General features: G+C 32.7%; 1 protein-coding gene across 3 annotated transcripts; it reads right to left on the bottom strand.

Moving 5' to 3' along the window:
- LOC107873608 (ubiquitin-activating enzyme E1 1) lies at positions 1 to 5,842 on the bottom strand (the record flags this gene model as incomplete). 3 transcript variants are annotated; one of them, XM_016720522.2, is given in 5 exon segments in its annotated part: positions 1 to 341; positions 620 to 1,414; positions 2,716 to 2,933; positions 3,146 to 3,519; positions 5,652 to 5,842. In XM_016720522.2, coding segments are annotated over 4 exon segments (1,715 nt in total), but the record flags the coding sequence as incomplete, so codon positions are not given.
- Between the last annotated feature and the right edge of the window lie 8,507 nt (positions 5,843 to 14,349).

Raw genomic sequence — 14,349 nt, 5'->3', positions numbered from 1 at the left:
AATGCTGCAGCAGCAGCAGCAACAGTGGATTTTGCCTGGCCAATGTTCCAATCTCGGAAGAGGAATTGTCTACTAAGATTACTCTTCTCAATAACATCATCATCAGTCACAGTTAATTTCCCTTGTTCGGTGCATGCAACTCCCATTAAAGCCAAGTTCTTCAGGAACTCACAACCCAAGGCACCAGATCCCACCAAAAACACCTTGGCATCTTCTAGTTTCTTTTGAAATTTCTGCCCAAAGACTGAGATTTGGGCATCATACCGAGTATTTAATGGCTTCAAATCACTAGGATCCAGTGGCTCAGTTGGAAGTGATTCCAGGGAGTCGAAGTAAAAGAACTGTAAACAAATTTAATGGAAAGAATGTTAAAGGAAAATTAAAGAAAGTTGATGCCCTGTAGACCTCGTAAACCAAAAAAAATAGTCAGGCAACCAAATTAATTGCCCACTGAAACAATCACACCCCTTCTTTAGCAGCCTCCACCCCGCCCTCTCCTTGGTGTGTGTGTGGGGGGGGTGGGGGGAGGAGGAGGGGGTTGGAATTAGGAAAGGACATCTTAAAAAAATAGAATCAAATAGAAATGCAATCGACAGAAGACATTAACAGTATTTATAACCTGGTGAAGCGGATGAAACTTCCCAGAGCAAGCCTTCACAACCTCCTGCCCGACAATACCACCAAACATAGCAGCCATGGGATTAAGTTCGGCACGTGCACCATGAGAAAACTGCTGTAAAAGTTTTGGGTTTATGTCGTCCAGTTTGACCTTCCCATTGCTTTCATTTAAATTTGTGGCAATAGAGATCAGTCTCTGAGCATCATCTTCTGAACCAGCAAGGGGAAACCGTGCCAAATCTGATCTGAACTTGTCTAATGCTTGGAATGCCAAATGCAGCAGAGGTGGGCGGTCAAACTTTGAGAAATCACTAAGAAGAAAATCGCCGGGATCTGTGATAGCTTCCCTCAATGTCTTGAAGTTCAAAATTTTGGGTTGCTTCACCTGAGTCACAATACCACCTCTCTCGTAGCGGCCAAAGTTTGTTGTGTCCTCGTCGAGGGTAAATGAATAAGGTCTTGCACTACTAATTTTTCTTGGCTTGCCATCATTAAGTTCTGTCATGCCCTGTACTTCTGAGAACACAACTAGGTCCCCATCCTGAAACTCAAGCCTTTCATCATCCACACACGAAATCAGGGCAGGATTATCATTACTAATTGATGCAATAATGCCTGTATGAGGTTCTTCACCATCTACATCAAAAACTGTGAACTCGGGGCCAAAATCACAGAAGACATAACCAAATAGACCCCTCACTTCAGTTCTGATAAATGCAATAGGGGGTTGATGATTGTGGCAGTAATCACTGAATTCCAGTGCTTCCTCTAAGCTGGCGTTAGTAAGTACCACAGCCTGCATTAAAATAACATAACGTTCAGTGTTTGGCAGGAAACTATCTAGTCAGACAGTTCCATTAGAATTTCCTAGCAGTCCAAAGTTCGAATGAGTTAGCAAAGGAGATAAAGAACTTAGGAAAGTGATATTCCTAGCAAAATTAAGGTAGTGAATGCATACAACATTCCTGAAAGTCCAAACGCATATAAATTTTAGCAAATTGATATTCCTCAGCAGAAACAATTGCAAGAGTTTAGCACAATTAAGGCAAAGTTGCAACGGTTATAGATTTCTCTGGTCGAACGAACTTGTTTCTATCGACTAATTCATATCTAATTATATAGAAACACTACCACAAAACGTGCGAGTCAATTTGAATACTCAGGCAGCACCAGCCAAAAATCACACTAGCAGTTATAGTACAGAATGACACGAAAATAAGCATATCAACGCAGCATCAAAGATGTGAGCAAACCTATTTCTACAATTACAAACTAATAAACCCAAAAAAGTAGGGGTTTGCTAATATGAATATGTTTCTTGAATTAAACTTCATCTCAGGCCAGAAAAAGGATAAAATCACAAAAAACGCTCCTGAATTGTTCCCATATTGTGTCCGCGACATTGGGTCTACAGACATCAATCATGTATGATTTCCACCTTTCAGAAAAGTTTAGAAGAATCAACCCGGTTTTGACCAGAAACCAACTTCAATAAAATTCGAGGGATCTCACCAAGAAAATGATGAACATGATTCACTAGATAAACATACCTCCCATCCCAAGTAGTTTCACTTGGATGACTTTCATGAGGAGACCAGGATGGAAGTTTGAATATGGTATTCATTGTTATCCAATAAGTATATGCCAAAATAGTTGTTACAAGATGCATAATACGTGTCAAGTTACAAAAATGCATACGTACTAGCAACAATAGTTGTTAACTAGATTGTTTAAAGATAGCAGAGAAATAGAAATAAGGTCAATGAGAATATGGGTTAAAAGTTGACGAGGTGATTGAAATAAAGAGGGTATCAATCACATAGGTTTACATTTTTACCTTCTAGCGTCTCAGGTATATACAATACCAGCCACTTCTTTTGACAAGTAGCATCCACCTTTTGCACCACTAAGGCATACATCTCTCAGATTTTTTTAAAACTTTTTGGTTCATAAATCAAAGGCAATATCATAATTTGCACCAAAGAACTTCCAAAAGGCCTATCACATCTCTTAGAAGTTACCATGCATCAAGGAGAGCAAATGGTTTCCGTTGAAAAACCAAATAGGAAAAGCTAAAACTAAAAGCTGGCACCTTACCTGGAAATCAGAAAGCTTTTCCTTAGTCAATTTTGTAGTCAAACTTGAGACAACTACAGCATTGTTGAGCTCTTGTAGCTTTTGAACAGAAGCAAGTGCTCTGTTCTTACCAACATCACTCTCTGAGAAAATAAAATTGCTCGACAAATCCCACAACTGCACTTCTCCTTCATCATGTAGAGTCACAGACTTCACACCAGCAAGTATAAGATTCTTAGCTGCATTCACATGGAAATACATATATCACACAGATGCAAAGAAACACTAAAATACCAAATATAGCCTGATTGACATGATGCCACCAAAAAAGGTCCAGGATTCAGTCATATATAAGCTATAGCTATTGCTATATAGGGATAAAAAGTGCAGGTACACCAAACATATGCAACGCCTTTTATTGCTTTACATTGTTTAAGAGAGTAACAAATACCTATTTCAGCACCAAGCCCTTGGATCCCCGATATAAGAACATTAGAAGCAAAAAGCCGCCGCATAGTTTCACGGCCATACACAGCAAGCTGTCTGCTGTGGAGATCCTCATCAATATCATGGGGATTGCCATCATCAAAAGCCATTTCCGTCACTGAACGTTCACCAACACTGCTGCTGCTAGCGTTACCGTTAGTATTATTACTTACGAACTCGTTAATACTGCAACCACTGGTATTCTCTTTTGCGACAGAAGAGATTCCACTACTAATTCTCTGCTTTTTAATAGCACTTTCTGGATCACAACTGCTACTGCTACCTTCAACTACCACGCCTTCTGCCGGTCTCTTTCTAGGAAGCATATAGTGCAACAAACTGCTAAATGCTCGGCGAACACCCATTGAGACAACCAAAATCAGAAAACAACTCGATAATGCAAGATCAAAAGACACGAAACGCATATAACTAAAGCACGATAATCCAGAATATCATAAATACAGAGTATATCAAGCAAAGAAGAAACATAAAAATTCAAAGCATGATAATCTGATAAATCGTAACAACATAAATATCTAATGGTAGCAGTTTAGTTTGTGTCATCTGTAATTTATTCCAAATACAGTATACTAAGCAAAGAAGAAATGCAAAAACTCAAAGCCAGATAATTCCATATATCATAACAATATAAATGCCTAACACTAGCATTTACTTTATGTCATTTGTAGTTTATTCCAAATACAGAATATCAAGCAAAGCAAAGAAGCTTGCACAGGAAGACAAAGGAATAATAATTTCCTTCTTTTAGTTGAAATGTTGAATTTTGCTAAGGCGATTCACTGAGATTTTGAATTTTGCTATATTGTCAGTCCTATGTAGTTATAGCAAAATCTCAGTGCATCACCATAGCAAAATTCAAAATCTCAGTGTATTGCCATAAAAAAAAATCAATATTACAACTAATTCCCAAACAGTGTTTTTAAAGGCGGGGCATAAGGCGAGACGTTTTATTTGGGACAAGGCAGGGCGTAAGCTCCGAGGCGTTGGAGCTTAAGCCCCATGGCGTTGGAGCTAGAAATAAATATTTTTTAAAAGAGATGAATCACCAAAAAAAAATAAACTATATCAAAATTATATTAAAAATTAGTGAAATATTTATCTAAAACTACTTCAACAAAAATGAATCTAACCAAAGCTACATAATATAACTAATAAATAAAGTCAACTTTCATATGATAAAATCATATGATAAACTATTATATCTCCTCAAAAACACAAATTTGCATTAAAAAAATAGTACATAATTACCCAACCCTCACCTTCTCGTAACTCACTCAATATATTTACACACCCATATACCATATATTGTATTTTAAAAGAGAGCAAAAAAAAGTAAATAACTTAAAAGCTCGTCACTATGCAACTTGGAAAGAAGTAAAAAAAAAGAAAGGAACTATGAAGAAAAAAGCACACCTAGTACCTTTTTGAGTAGCGATGTCGTCGACACCCACCGACAAATACGTTTGGAAGTATGACTTTCAAGTTTTCTTTTGCTTTTGATTTGAGTATTTAAGTATTTACAAATCATATATTTTAGTATAAAGTTTAAATTAGAGATTTAATAACAAAGTATCATTTTATATTGTAAACTTTCTAGGCTTATGCATAATATGCGCCTCACGCTTAGGCGAACACCCCAATGCTTAGGCGAACGCCTCAAATTTTGGAGCATTCGCCTTACCATAATGCCTCGGAGCGTTTTTGGCTGTCCCTCGCCCCGAGGTGATCCCCGAACTGTCTTTTAAAACACAGATTCCAAATACATATATCAAGCAAATCAGCTCACACGAGCAACAATAAACAAACAAAAAGTATGATCACACAACACAACCACTAAATCTCAGTGAATCTTCACAGCTAAATTCAAACATCTCAATAAATCGCCATAGCAAAATCCAAACATCAAAATCCGAAATCTCAGTGAATATAGCAAAATTCAAAATCTCCATAAAACATCATAGAAAAATTCAACATCTCGGTGAATCGTCATAGCTAGATACAAATATCTCAGTGAATCATCAAAGCTAAATTCAAACATGTCAATAAATCATCACAGCAAAATACAAAAATATCCCACTAAATCGTCACAGCTAATTTCAAACATGTCATAGCTAAATTCAAATATCCCAGTGAATCTAATTTCAAACATGTCATAGCTAAATTCAAATATCCCAGTGAATTGCGATAGCAAAATCCAAAATCTCAGTGAATCATCACAGCTAAATTCAAACATCTCAATAAATCGTCATAACAAAATTCCAAATCTTAGTGAATCATCACAACTAAAATCAAATATCCCAGTAAATCGGCATAGCAAAATTCAAAATCTCACTGAATCGTGATAGCAAAATTCAACATCTCAGTGAATGTCGATAAAAAAATTCAAATATCTCAAATCTCAGTAGATCGTGACAGCAAAAATTGAAAGCAAAAATAGAAAAACTAATTACCGATTGAATGAGAGTATATGTATGAAGAACAGTGATCCAGAATAGGGACAAGCTAGAGAGAAGAATTTTCATGTGTAGAGTGAAGAACAAGTTTCAATAGTAAAGGGTCTTGAGGGGGTATTTATGGATTTTTATTTGTTTTGTATAAGGGGATTTTGAGGATAGATACTTACCCAAATCCGATATCTATATTAAATTAATATAATTTAATTTTAATATAAACACCGGTGATAGTACTTCCTCCATTTCATAATAAATAGATTATTAATTTTAACACACATATTAAGAAAAAAATATTAAAAATATAAATTTAACACAATTTTCTATTTTTACCCAAAAAAAAAAAATAATTGATCTTGTAATATCTTTTTAAAAATTAATTATTTATTAAATCATAAGAGCAAATTAATTATTTATTAAATTGGATTTGAGATTCTCATATCCAAACACCCCAATTTTCACTAAAACAAACAATTTGTTGAAAAAAAGTGAAATTTTTTTATGACCAAACGGATAACTTTCTGAATAAATTAATATGAACCCTACTTTTAACTCGAAACAAAAATTTAGTACTAAGTAATCATGCATGAGGTAAAGGAAAGAAAATTATTAGGTGTGTAAATTGACTAACATTAAATATTTGTTAATTATTTTAAGATAAATTTTTCATTAGTAAATATGTCAAGTAATATGAAACGAATAAACTATTTACATTTACCTTAGATTTGATGACATGATCTTGACAGAATGAAAGGAATTCTCCTTTTACCCTAAAATCAAGTTACAATGTTCTTCCAAAGTTGAGAGATGATTAAAATTATGGTTTCAACTTGTTGGATATATAGCCAGTGGCGGACCCAGAATTTAAGGAGAGTGGATGTTTACTACAAATAAAAAATAAAAAATCACGTGCACCTAACCAATTTCTTATTTAGTGGGTGCTTTTATATAATTTATACCCATTTTTGTATATTTTTTATGTAATTATACCTATTCCGTATCGAGTTTAGTGGGTGTCGGATCACCTAAAGTTGTGTATATAGCTAGCTACCTATGATGAGCAAAGATTAAGCAATTGGAGATCTTACTGGATAATTTTTAATAATCCCATTGTTATTCGTATGAAATTGTTGCATCTAGCTCAACTTCTGTTTGAATAATGTTAAATCTTAAATTAATTCTAATTTCATAGATCAAGTTTGATTTTTTTTTTCCTCTCAAAATAAATGTAATATTTAAAGATTATTTGATTGATTAAGAAAAATAATCGAGTGATTCACCGGCCACTAGATCGATGAAGAATTGGTGAAATATAATATTTGTATGAACCGAATAATTCTTGTTGTAAGCTAGAGACTTTATTGATCACATTTTGACCGTAATTTTATTGGTCAACGCGGTATAGCACCAATAGGCCATGCACGTGCCTGATATTCATGAGAGCTCTAGAGACTAAGGCCAACTGAGGTAGTGGACCATGGGCGAAGCTACATTACTACAAACATGATCAGATGAACAACCTTCATCGAAATTTTTTCTTGCATATATAGATTAAATATAGTTTATTTTGAATATTTATTAAAAGTTGGACAACCTTGTCATAAAAAGCAGTCATAGCCTAGCGGCCAAAGGTGTCCAGTTTCATCCCAGTTGCACGGGTTTGAGCCCTAACTCCAACATTTCCTTTTCTTTTGCTTAGAAAGAACGAAAATTTCTTTAAAATACGAACACTCTTGACAAAAAATCTGGAACAGGTGATAAGACCCATTTTTATGTTTTATCAGGTAGGCCCGAGTCTAAGGTTTCAGATGCGGTGATCACAGAAATGTGTCCTTTAACTTGGCCGCGATTGTCTTTAATGTTCTCTTCAACACTGAATATACACAAGTAGACACTTATATTTGTATAAAATTACAAGTAGACACTCGCGGCCTATGTTACATCTATGTGACAATTCGTATAAAATTGTCACATAGATGTCACATAGGACACCGTGTCTACTTGTTAATCTTGGACAAGTTTAAGTGTCTACTTGTGCACACCCAAAATTGAAGGGCGTAGATGTCAACTAAGGTCAAGTTAAAGGATATGTTTATGTATTATGCCTTTATTATTTTTTTCGTACATTTTTATTTATCACATTTCACTTCACGAAAGTAGATTTAATTAGTCGTTAAATTTAAATTGAATTAGATAAATTGAATATTTAAATTTAGATAATAAAAAATCAATACAAAAATACTACAAGTTATAGTCTTTCTCTTATGTATCTTAAAATATTTATCAAAATTCATACATTTATATTCTCAAAAACTAAAATATGACATGTTAAAGTAAACAGAATAATTAGATGTTTTTCGAAAATTAAGTGCTATTAAGAAAATATATAGTTAGCATTTCAATATTTATATTTTAAGTATAAATACAAGTATAAACCACATAAATTTCTTCCGTAGTGAAAGTATTTACATATAATCCCATTAAGTTTTCTCTCTCCATAATTTGTAAAATATACTTATACATTAGGTAGACCCTTATACATTGCTGTAAAGTATGATAAAACAAATTTTTCTATATTTATGGAAAGACAAATCTGATACTATCTTTCACTACCGTAATTAACGCAATTAATTACCTATTATTATGTGATGTTTGATTAAATATAGTAGGTGAAATTTAAATTCAAAAAAATCTTAAACATCACTATTAATTATTCTCATTTACAATAATTTAGATTGTTTATTCATTTTAACAGATAAAAAAGTCTTATTATTTTCTTCTTCTACCATTTTAATTAAAACCTTTTTAAAAATTATGTAACAACAATATAAAATAGTATAAAATCTAGTGGGAGTATTTATTTTACATTCTTTTTTTTTTTACTTTAGTAGGAGTAATATTAATACGTATGGATTATTTGTGTTCACACTGATATGATCCATTAAGCTCCAAGAAAATTGATTTCCAAAGTATGTTTTAACAAAAGAAATTATCGTTCATTTACGGAATCATATAAATTTATTATAAATAATTTAAAATCCATGAGAAAAATAAACATCAGTTAACAAAATAGTTAAATGAGAACAATATATATCCAAATACAGTCGATATATTCAGTTTTATTATTCAATATGTGATGTATTTATTGAATCAATGCAAATAACAAATAAGGTTGAGATTTTAGTTTAAAATAGTGTATTTTTTTTCTCGGGTGTCTAAAAAATATTTCACAATGTGAAATTATGATAAAATACTAAACAAATACAACATTAAAGGAAACTTAAATTCAAAAAAAAAATTGAATAATAACATAATAATATCTTGATAAAAAATTTTGTTATTCTAAAATGAGGTTTTATCCTTTTTAATTTATTTATATCTTCCTATTTAATATATTTCAATTTATCTCATTCATATTGTAAGATTTTTAAAAAAAATATTAAATTTTATATATGTTAGTACAAAAAAAATTACTGAAAAATAAGTGAATACTTAAAGAAGGAAAATAAAAAAATCAGCCAAGAGATATTTTCATATAAAAAGAATTGAAATATAACATAATGATTAAAAGAGAGTGTTGATGAGTTTCCTACTTTCTTAAAAAATATTTTATAATCTTCACCCAAATTAAGTAAGAATATATTTTTCTTATTCTAATATGCATTAGCATTTTTTCACTTGCAACCAAATAAAAATTTATAATGAGAAAAAAAATCATCTTACCACTTTAGTGCATTGTAAGCATACATAAAAAGAATTTTCTTTCAGAAAAGTAAAATAAATTATCAAAAAATAAGACAAATCACTTGCTGAAATACGCAAATATATATATATATATATAGTACAACTACCTCAACGTGAATATTGTAATTTGCATCACAAAAGTAAAGTCGGGAAGAAGAAAGACCATATGATATATATTTATAGAAAGAGAGCTTAAAATAACAAAACAATGAAGAAGTCTATTAAACAAGAAGATGAAAAAATCTGAAAAAATTAAATCAGGTAGATCCTTGTACAAATATTCATCATTTATCCGCTCCTAATTATCAACAAAACTCAAAATTTTCTCCAACATTAAATAACTTCCTTCTTCATATGTTTCTGAAGTGTACAATATTGTACCTCACAAGATTAACTACACAAGGCCTTTTCTATATGATTGAATATGGTGACCTTTCATTGTCCATTTATAATTCTTAATTTTCTTGAGTAATAAAGATTATTAAGAGCATGAGTTATAAAAATGATAATATGTTAATTAAAGACATATAATTAATGGACATTATTAGAATAGAAGTTATGAAAATATGAAGTGGTGTGAGTTATGAAAATAACTTATTAAATAAATTATTTAAGAAAAATAAAAATACTTTAAAATAGATTATTGTGTTATTATTATATAGTGTAATGAAAATATCAATGTCAAAAAAGTAAAAAAAAAATAAAAATAAAAAATTAAAGGTCTTAAAAGTATATTACATCAACATATTTCTAAATCTCTTTATATATAGTTATATAAATTATTGGTTCAACCAACTAAGTTTACTTAATCATTAATTAAGTGACTTTCTTTATTAATAAATAACTCTGTAGTAAAAAAATAAATAAAAATATACTTATGATATATCATGATGAGAAAATTACTTGAATTATATTCAAACATAGCTATTCTGCTCTTCTTTATTTATGTATAGCTTCAATTGAATAAAATCATAAGACAACTATAATTTAAATAGAATAATAAATTAAATGTGATTTTCCAAGAACTTTTACATGATCAAACCTTGAATGAAATAGGATAAAATTTTAAAAGATAATATTTAAAAATGAATATATGCCTAAGTGTCAAGATTAATTATGCAAAATTAGTGATTTAATTAATATAACTTTGTTAATATAGAAAAAGATGACAAAACAAATAGAAAAGGAAAATAACCACTTGATTTAATATTATGTGAAAAGAATTAGTCTACAATCAAAATTGTAGACACGTAATTTTGTCCCCTTCACAACTTAGTTTTATCGTTTACCTCATTTTACCGCGTATCCTATCCACGTGGTAATTTTTCCACAAGAAAAATAAATAAATAATCACCTCATCTTTCACTTATTTATTTATTTATTTATTTATTTATTTATTTTTGTTTTTATCCAAATAACAAGTCCTAATTAATTTTGTCTTATTTTAAAAATTTCAACAACCCACTCAATCAAAAATAGACACCTAACTCTTACCCTCCAGCTAAAAAACTACACCTCACCCATTACCTAACCACCCTCACTGCCCCATACCCCTACCCCACGTGACCCCCTCCTTTTTTTGGCCATAAAGAAAATATACACTGAGGAAACTTTCAAGAAGAGAGAGGACAACAACTAGAAGGGGCCCATAGGGAATTAGGGACTTGGATTCATTACATATGCTCCCATTTTCCATCTTTTTAAGAAGAAAAAGAAGAACAACATACACTAACAACATACAATATGGACCTTTCTTCTCCATCCATACACACATACGCATAGAAAAGGGAAAAATACACAAACACTTGAGAACACACTCCTCTCTATCGTTCCTGCCATACACACATATCTACACACTAAATTACACACGCACACAAAATGGAGTAGAACAGAAAGAGAAAGAGTTACGAAGAGAGAGATAGGGGAGATCGAGAGGGACAACCGAGGGTTTGAGCTTTTCCGGCGAACCCATCGCCGAAACTGTTTGTTTTGGTTGATTCCAGTTGAATCTGGCCGGAAACAACGAGCTTTACCAAAATCTATTGTTAGCGTTGGGGTTTCTGTCGTCGATCGAACCAGCACTGATTTGTTCATCTCTATTTCAAATCGATTTCACAATAATTTTCTTGGCATACTGGTTTAGTTGATCGATTGGGTTTTCTATTTTTGTAGGTTCTTCGTTTTTAGCATTGATTTGAGGGAATTCATACACTGTTGGTCTCAGTTATATTGTTGTGGTCAGTTTCGGATTGTTGTGCCTCTATACTGAGTTGGGATTTCATCGCTGTTGAGGTTTTCTATTCGGGCTCTCGGATTTGGTTTTCTTAAACATTATTATCAACATAATAGATTATTCTACTGGACATCTCTTAACTCTGCCTCTTCATTATCTCGAATATGGCTATGTCATGATTTTGTGATGTGGTTTTGAGTATTTTTAGTAGCATTAACCATTGTTGCGGGTATGAATGATTCATGTGCCTAATTAGTTCGAATCTTCATTGGGTGTATGTGTTTGATGTTGGTTCTGAATTTTGAGACGTAATTTGATAATCGAAGCATGTGCTAATCGTTGGTTGAGAATGAATTTGGGGTGGAATTACGAGATTGATAAAAAGAGTGAATTTGACTTAATGTTGGTTTGTTATTGTTTTGATTAATTCGGAATCAAGTTCGCGAATTTGATAGTATCATGATAGGTCAAATTATACAGGCAAATGTTTAGGTTCGGGTAGGTAAATTTTAGGAATGGTGTTTTGTTGAATGTTTGAATGTGCGTGTGAATAGTTCTTTCTACTTTATCACGCAAGATTTGAAGATGTATTCATTCGCCGGGGAATGCTCCAAGATTAATTGTACTTATTCACCGGGGAATGCCCTATCATGTACGCAAAGGAGGCTCGTGATCAAGGCCTGAGGCATCAAGTAAATCATTGGAGCATAGTTTAGGATTAGTGTAGGTTTAATTTTTAGTATCTTTTTATTTTGGGTTGTAATAATTGGACTGGACATTATTATTTTGGTCTTGGATTGTTGTTTGATGTGTTTGTTGCTTGTTTATGCGTCTTATGTGGCTTATACATTTTTAGTGTCAAAATTAGCCGATACGCTCCACCAAGCGACCTTGCTCGAACCACGGGATCGAGGGGTGCCTAACACCTTCCCCTCGGTCAACAGAATTCCTTGGCCGGAATCTCTATTCACGGATCAGTTTTTAGAATCAAACGTTTTTGAAAAAGGATTTCCAAAGGTGACTTGGCACACCCGATCTATGCCAAGTGGCGACTCTGAATTTAATTATGAAATGAATCCTTTTCGAAATAATTTTTTATCTTTTGTCACTTAATAATAAAAACCCTTTCGAAACTTAAAATTAAATCTTTTTTTCGGAAGTTTCAGAATTCGAGCTTATTTTGGAGTTGTATTGGCTTAGTTTGACACTATAGGTGTATAGACATTTTGTTTGTGATTATTGTCTGTGTTATTGTTGTTGTGCATTTTTGTTCTCCTTGTTTACGGTTTTTATTTATGTGTTACCGTTTTATATCTTACATCATGTGCGTAACTCGAGTCATTCTTTCTGCAACAAGTCCGTAGTACACGCTGTGTACATGACCTATAATTGAGTCACCGTTATCTTAGGAGGGGGAGCCATTGATTGGTATGGAGTAGGTGGAAAGCAAAGCAGCCACTATAGACCATACACTCCCCTGAACAGCCTTGTTAGTGAACCCCAACGTAGGTCAGCCTTTAGGTCATACTTATGTGTATCATATCGAGACTTAGCGGGGCCCACTTGTCCTTTATAGGAAACTCACCTCTAAGGCATCCTTTCATGCTAAGTGTTGCATCTTTGAGGGTAACGTGGTCATTTAACGGACTGATTTGAGGAAAACATGTGTTAGAAGTGAAATGTGTAGGCAATGAAAAATTGAAAAAAAAAAAGTGAGTCGAAGAAAAAATAGTTTCACAGTTTTTAGAGTTCTTTATGGTTTTTATTTTTCACAATTTAAAAACTCAAAAAAAAGTGTTCATACCTTTTTCACGCATTTACTCAAAAACAAAAAAAACAACGTCAAAAGATTTTTCCTTTATCTCCTTTAGCATGCATCCATAATTCAAAGAATTTCAAAAAGATTTTTTAGAGGCTTTTTATAACAAAAATGGTCAAAGTTTTGTACATTTCATAAAATGAAAATACCAAAAAAAATTAATTTCATAGTTAGTGGTGTTATTTTTATGTGAAGTGTCTGTTAAAAACCCAAAAAGATTTTATTTTTACCGTCCGTCTATAATCCCATCTCTCAGGTCAAGTCTTAGTTCGTTTTATTCCTTAATTGTTCAATCTGGATGAACTACGCATACCTGATTCTCGTCCTTCAGGGCGGGATACGTAGGCAACCCTCGGCGGGTCCGGTAACCCTCTATTTTGGTCTTTGTTTTGGTTTTAACCTAGGGTTTGTCTCTCCTTAACCCAATATCGTTATCCGGTTCTAGGCAAGTAGGTTGATGTCTCTTAGCGGTTCTATTCGATGAATTGGAGTCATACAGTGGTTTGTCCCTTCGATATATGACTGCGTCAAAGTCCCAAAGGTTGCGAATCTTTTGCCTTTATCGAGTTTTTTAAGTTAATGTCTTATGTGTTGTTATAGAATGGATCCGTCCACCAAGTCCAAAGACATGATGGTTGTCAAGGTGCCCAAAAAGTTAATCAAATGGTGGGACATATTTAACTACGTCGAAAAGCAGGAGTTAAAAAAGAAGTTAGGCACTCTCACTTCCCTCTTAGAACTTACGCCCCGCTCAGATCTGATCGAGGCTATATTGACTTTTTGGGATCCAATTTGTTTGGTGTTTAGATTTGGAAATTATGAAATGACGCCTACTCTGGCAGAGATATCTCGTTTCTTTGAGTTGTCTTACATTAAGCAAACAATGATTCGGGTGCGGACTC

Source organism: Capsicum annuum, chromosome 6 (assembly GCF_002878395.1).
Source record: "Capsicum annuum cultivar UCD-10X-F1 chromosome 6, UCD10Xv1.1, whole genome shotgun sequence".
In the NCBI taxonomy this organism is placed as follows: Eukaryota; Viridiplantae; Streptophyta; class Magnoliopsida; order Solanales; family Solanaceae; genus Capsicum; species Capsicum annuum.
The sequence above is the reverse complement of the archived record's forward strand: the minus strand, read 5'-3'. Positions and strand labels throughout refer to the sequence as shown.